The following is a 6,000-nucleotide window of genomic DNA, read 5'->3' on the forward strand; positions in this document are numbered from 1 at the left end:
GTTTTGTTTGACGTTTCAGGAGCTCAAAGCCGACTTCCTATTTTTTAGGAGGTATTGCTATTTTTAGGCATCACCAATGGGCCACAAGTGTAGCATATGTTGTCAGTTTCAGTGTCTAGGAGATGATTATGAATAAATATTTAAATATTGAAGTTAATATAAAGTTAACTTTAATGTTTTATTCAAATAAATTAAAGTTACTTTATTATAAAGTGACTTTATAAAGTCACATAAATTGTCAATAAAATGGTGCCCATTTTGTAGAAGTTTAATAAAGTCAATAAAATAATAAATTTAATGATTTGTGCATGGGTTTTGAAGAGAATATAAAAGTTCAAATTGGAAATCTATTATTCATTATTCTTGAACACATAAAATTGGAGCTTGAGGAGAGACAAGGGTTTCTACAGAACTTTCAATCTTTGAGAACGAAAACTCTCATTGATTTGTGTGTCTACAGGTGTGCAAGATTCAGAGAATTTTCAAAGGTTGCATTTGAGCTTTCAATTATAAATTTTGGTTCATATCTTTTGGAGGAAGCTCTTTTTGGTATTGGGTATTGTTTCTATCACCTTTCTATAGCTGGGTGATAGAGATTGATATATAATATGCAGGGTTATAGTACTGTTTGAATATATTTAAAGGGTTGCCAGGCAAGATTGTGAAGTCATTAAAATGACAATTTATCTATTTTTTACAAGGGTTTACAGGCAAATTATGGATGCCATTAATTGCAGATTTTGGTGAAGTATTTTAGAGGTTTTTATCAGCTGATGGGAAAGGCAGATTTATGTCCTTTTTTTTTTTTTTTAAACTATGCCTGGTAAACTTTTTAACGTGACTGGTGACGCTGGCACGACACACCCTCCGGCTCCACGTGAACGCTTTTGACCCGGAGCTATGAACCGGTGAGGCCACAAACGGGGGACCTCATCCCCACACTTCACTTGTTCAAATCCGCGAGCACAATGGCCCAGCGAAGGCACAAGGCCTTGTGAGCACAATGGCCTAGCAAGGATTTGAACTGTGGTGGCCGCTTCACCAACAAAGTGTTTAAACCGCGACACTACATGTCCGAAGACATACCAATTAAATAATTAACACAAGCTGTTCTTTTAATTTTTTGGTTTTTAGACAACTTAACCTTTAATCATTTAATTATTAAAATATTTGCCATGACCATAAGATTACAAAAAGATATAAAAATTGCTTCACAAATGCGTCAAGGGACCAAAAATTGAACCGCTCTCCAAGAAAGTTAGAGCTATCAAAGATATTGGAATTACCATACATGGAGACATTACACTTAGGCTCACACTCATAGTTAGTATACATAAGACCCTTAGTTTATCATTTTGTCTTCTATATATACAAGGAGCCAAACTTGATAAAAATCATCCTCTTTGTGTTGTCAAAAATCCTCTTTCTTATGAGCCTTGCACTCAGCAAGACTTGAATTTGGCGGAATGGATACCCCTCAGTCCTTGGCTCTTAACCGAAGAGGTTCAGCCTATTGGCTCGTGCCCCCGTATGGGGTGGCAAAAATTAATTCGTGAAGGCCCTCGCTGGACTGGCAGCTCACGGGCTTCATGGACCTCCATCAAAAAAAAAAAAAAATTCCTCTTTCTTGAAGATGAACATATAGTGTTCATCGTTGGCTAAATGGTGAAAACCCTCTTGATTTGTGGATTGGATTTAGGAATGAAAATCATCATATTTAATAGAGACAATTCTCAGGATTGCATTTGTGTAGAAAGATTTATATTTACTCTAAGATAATTTAATGGTCGAAACTCCAAATTAATCTGTGGAGTCATTACGGCAAAGTTTGAGTAATGTTGAGGATCTCTATTGCATGCCCATTTCTGAGCCTGTTTGTTTACTGTAAAGAGAAACAACAAAGTAATGGAGGCCTAATTTGAGAGGATGGCGACCTTTTTTTCCTTCGCTTCTCTGAAAACTTTTGAACTTTCATCGAGCATTTTTGGATCATATTGTTTTTTCAACACTTGTTTGGATAATATTTCATCATCTTAATTTTCAGGTTGCATTGCTATCAAGGATACATCACAGGAATTTAGTTCCCTTGGTTGGATATTGTGAAGATCGAGGCCAGAGTATTTTGGTTTATGAATATATGCACAATGGGACATTGCGAGATCAGTTGCACGGTAGGTGTTTATTCTATTTTCAAGACTGATAATAAATACTTCCATTTTATTAGAACTGCGAGTCGTATTTTGATATGGCCACCCTAAGCGATATCCATACATTAGAATAAGTATCATAATAGTAATGATATGAAATTAAATTTGTTGATTATCTTGATATTCAAAAATGCATTTTGCAGGCTCTAGCAGTGAAAGAAAAGCACTAGACTGGAGTACTCGACTGCTAATTGCATATGATGCAGCAAAAGGTTGCAGCTGATGCTGTGTTTCTCTTTCCTTTTTTAAATCAGAAATGCAGTGTTGTGGACATTTTACGATTTGACAAACTATGCAAAAATTTTAAATAAACAAGGATTGTTGTTTCATAGGAATTGAATATCTCCACAATGGCTGTAACCCAAGCATCATTCATAGAGACATTAAGAGTAGTAACATACTTCTTGATATCAACATGAGGGCAAGGGTGTCAGACTTTGGGCTATCTATACTTGTTGATGAAGAGAGGACTCATGTATCAAGTGCTGTCCGTGGAACTGTGGGCTATCTGGATCCTGAGTAAGTCAAATATTCATTTTCTCCTCTTTCTCAATAGTAAAATTTTAAAATATATATCTAGTGGTGATTTTTTTAGGTTAATAATTGCAAATTTCTAACAAAGAAATTGCTCTGCAGGTATCATGCAACTCAACAGCTGACAGAAAAGAGTGATGTTTATAGTTTTGGAGTGCTTCTACTGGAACTGGTTTCAGGGCGAAAGCCTGTCTCTGCTCAAGAATATGGTGCTGACTGGAACATAGTTCATTGGGTCGGTATCTCCTTACCTTTAACTATAGTAGCATTACACTTCGAAAACCTGCTACTAATTATATTTGACCAGAAATGATAAAATTAAGATTTTTTCCTGTTTTTACGATCAATATATTATTATTTAACTCTATTTAAGAAAAAAAAGAAAAAAAAACCAAAAAACCTCCCCATTTCAAATATAGACAATTAAATCCTATTGGTACTTTTACGATGCTGTGACTGCTGTGTAAATGGAATGATACCATACTGTTAACAATTTTAAGTTGGACCAAAAAACATAGTTGTTCTCCATATTGGTCAGTGTTACTGTTTCTTTATTCATTATATTCTGATTCACTGTTTTGTTTTTAGCAATTCAAATATACATTTTCTTATTCACTTTTTAAAAATTTACTATAGGCAAGATCCTTGATTCGGAAAGGAGACATCCATGCCATTATTGATCCGGCTCTTGGAAGCAATTTCAATGTAGAGTCTGTATGGCAGATTGTAGAAGCTGCAATCCTTAGTGTTGAACCATCTGGAGCTGCCCGACCACAGATGCAAGACATAGTTCAAACAATAAAGGAAGCCATTGAAATTGAGAAAGGAAATGAAACCGCACAAGGGCATTCGGAACCAGTGACACAAAGTTCATCACAAATATCTGTTAGACCTCGCAATAATTTACCCGGTGATTTCTCATCATCTTTTTCTGCGCGACACCTCTTGCCAACTGTGAGATAAGGGGGCTACCTTCCTTCTCTACTAGTGATATTTTACTGTTGACATTTGCTACCAAAAAATTTGGTAATGCCATATTTTGAGTTCTTGTCCAGTAATACCTTAAGAAAGTCACATCTTATACTCTATATTCATTTTCATTTTTCAATTATTTAATAGAACTTATATTATATGATCGGACAATGATACTTAATATACTCATGTACATTTGCTACCTTCCTTTTCTACTAGTGATATTTTACTGTTGACATTTTCTACCACAAAGAATGGTAATGCCATATTTTGAGTTCTTGTCCAGTAATATCTTAAGAAAGTCACGTCTTATACTCTATATTCATTTTCATTTTTCAATTATTTAATAGAACTTATATTATATGATCGGACAATGATACTTAATATACTAATGTACAAGTGTCTCGAAAAATATAAATCTTAATCTCGACAGAATGAAAGGAAGTTTCGTTTCTTTCAGTTCTATGACAAGGCTAAAGCCTTGAGAATTTTTTTTTTTTGTGGTTAAGTCAAAGGAATCAAATTTGCAGTGTCTAAAACTTTAAATTCTATCGATCTCTTTCATGAAAAAACCAGGCAGATTTTTGTGTTAAAAGTATCAATTAAATCTCAAGTTCTATTGATTTTTTTCAAGAGTTTGAGAGGTGTTAATTTGTTTAGTAATTGGCTTAATTGACTTTCAATTCAAAATTTTTGTTATATATTTGAATGTAAAGAGAATTAATAATATAGTATATTTATATAGTTTTTAGGAATTGGTATAACTTTAGCATATAGAATTGATATCAAATTGATATATGGATTGAAGTGCTGCAAAGATTGTCTTATATGAGTGAAAAGAAATCATATAATAATAAAGGTCATATAAGTACAAGGAAGCCACTAGAAGAATTTTCAAAGTTATAAACAAGCAAGTTACCATTCTAAATATCAGATATTAGACAAGAGATATGGGACAACATAACTACTCTTTAAGATTATAGTCTCATTTAATCTATTTGTCAGCACAAAGAATGGTAATGTCATATGTTGAGCTATGTGGGACAGCATAACTACTCTTTAAGATTACATAGTCTCATTTAATGCCATTTGCCACCACAAAGAATGGTAATGCCATATGTTGAGCTCTTGTCTAGTAATACCTTAAGAAAGTATGTTTCTTTCACATCTTTCTTATACACTATTCATTTTCATCTTTCAATTAATTAATAGAGCTTGTCCTATAGGATAACATAAGGTGATGATACTAATGTCCACAAGTGTCCCAAAAAACAGAGATCTTAATTTTGACAGAATGAAATGAAGGTTTTTTACTTCTTTCCATTACATGACAAAAGTGAATATTTTAGGAAAAAGCCTTGGGAAACCGTTTGTAATCTCATATTTCTATGTTTAAATTAAGAAATCAAAATTTGCAATTTCTAAATCTTTAAGTTCTATTGATCTCTTTCATAAGAAAACATTTTGTAATGATAGACTCTTATGTTTAAATTAGGTAATCAAAATATACAATGTTTCAACTAAATCTTAAATTCTATTGATCTCTTTCATGAGCTTGAGAGGTTTTTAATGTGTCTAGTAATTGAGTTAATTGACTTTCAATTCAAAAAAATTGTTATATATTTGAATGTAAAGAGAATTAATAATATAGTATTTTAATATAGTTTTAAAGGAATTGGTATAACTTTAGCATATAGAGTTGGCATCAAATAGATATATGGATTGAAGTGTTGTGGAAATCATCTTATATGAGTGAAAAGAAATCATATAATAATAAAGGTCATATAAGTACAAGGAAGACACTTGAAGAATTTGCAAATTTATAAACAAGAAGTTACCATCCTAAATATTAGATATTAGGCAAGAGATATGGGACAACATAACTACTCTCTAAAATTATAGACTCCCATTTAAAGCACAAATACTTGAATAGAAAGGCACAAAAACCTTGAATACATTATCTTTAATGAATCTTCATTGTAACATATGATTATAAGTACAAATTTGGAGTATTTTATGTTTCAATTTTCTAAATATTTTTTATTTAAAATTTATATCAATTTATTGCAGTATTTATTATTTAACATTGATAAAGATCAATAAATCATAATTAGCATTTACTTTTTGAAACTGAAAAGCATCATATAGATAGAAATGAAATATGTGATGTGCACAAGTGTTGCAATGTGCAATGCTACCTTAAATACTAAAGAGGTGTCTCAACAGATATGCAAGGAAAAAGGAAAGAAAAAACAAACAATGATGAACAAAAGGTTGGTGCACCACA

General features: G+C 32.3%; 1 protein-coding gene across 1 annotated transcript in view; it reads left to right on the forward strand.

Annotated features, from left to right (window-relative positions):
• The window catches only part of LOC131074643 (probable LRR receptor-like serine/threonine-protein kinase At1g67720), a 152,105-nt gene extending 148,190 nt beyond the window's left edge, over positions 1–3,915 (forward strand). Inside the window, exons 11-15 of the mRNA XM_058011300.2 lie at positions 2,045–2,171; positions 2,351–2,419; positions 2,540–2,726; positions 2,844–2,976; positions 3,378–3,915. Of these exons, the coding sequence (XP_057867283.2) occupies positions 2,045–2,171; positions 2,351–2,419; positions 2,540–2,726; positions 2,844–2,976; positions 3,378–3,704 (843 nt within the window). The 3' untranslated portion in view covers positions 3,705–3,915. The remainder of the gene's footprint in view (positions 1–2,044; positions 2,172–2,350; positions 2,420–2,539; positions 2,727–2,843; positions 2,977–3,377) is intronic.
• Positions 3,916–6,000: the final 2,085 nt, after the last annotated feature.

The sequence above is a fragment of the Cryptomeria japonica genome, chromosome 4 (assembly GCF_030272615.1).
Source record: "Cryptomeria japonica chromosome 4, Sugi_1.0, whole genome shotgun sequence".
Classification (NCBI taxonomy): Eukaryota; Viridiplantae; Streptophyta; class Pinopsida; order Cupressales; family Cupressaceae; genus Cryptomeria; species Cryptomeria japonica.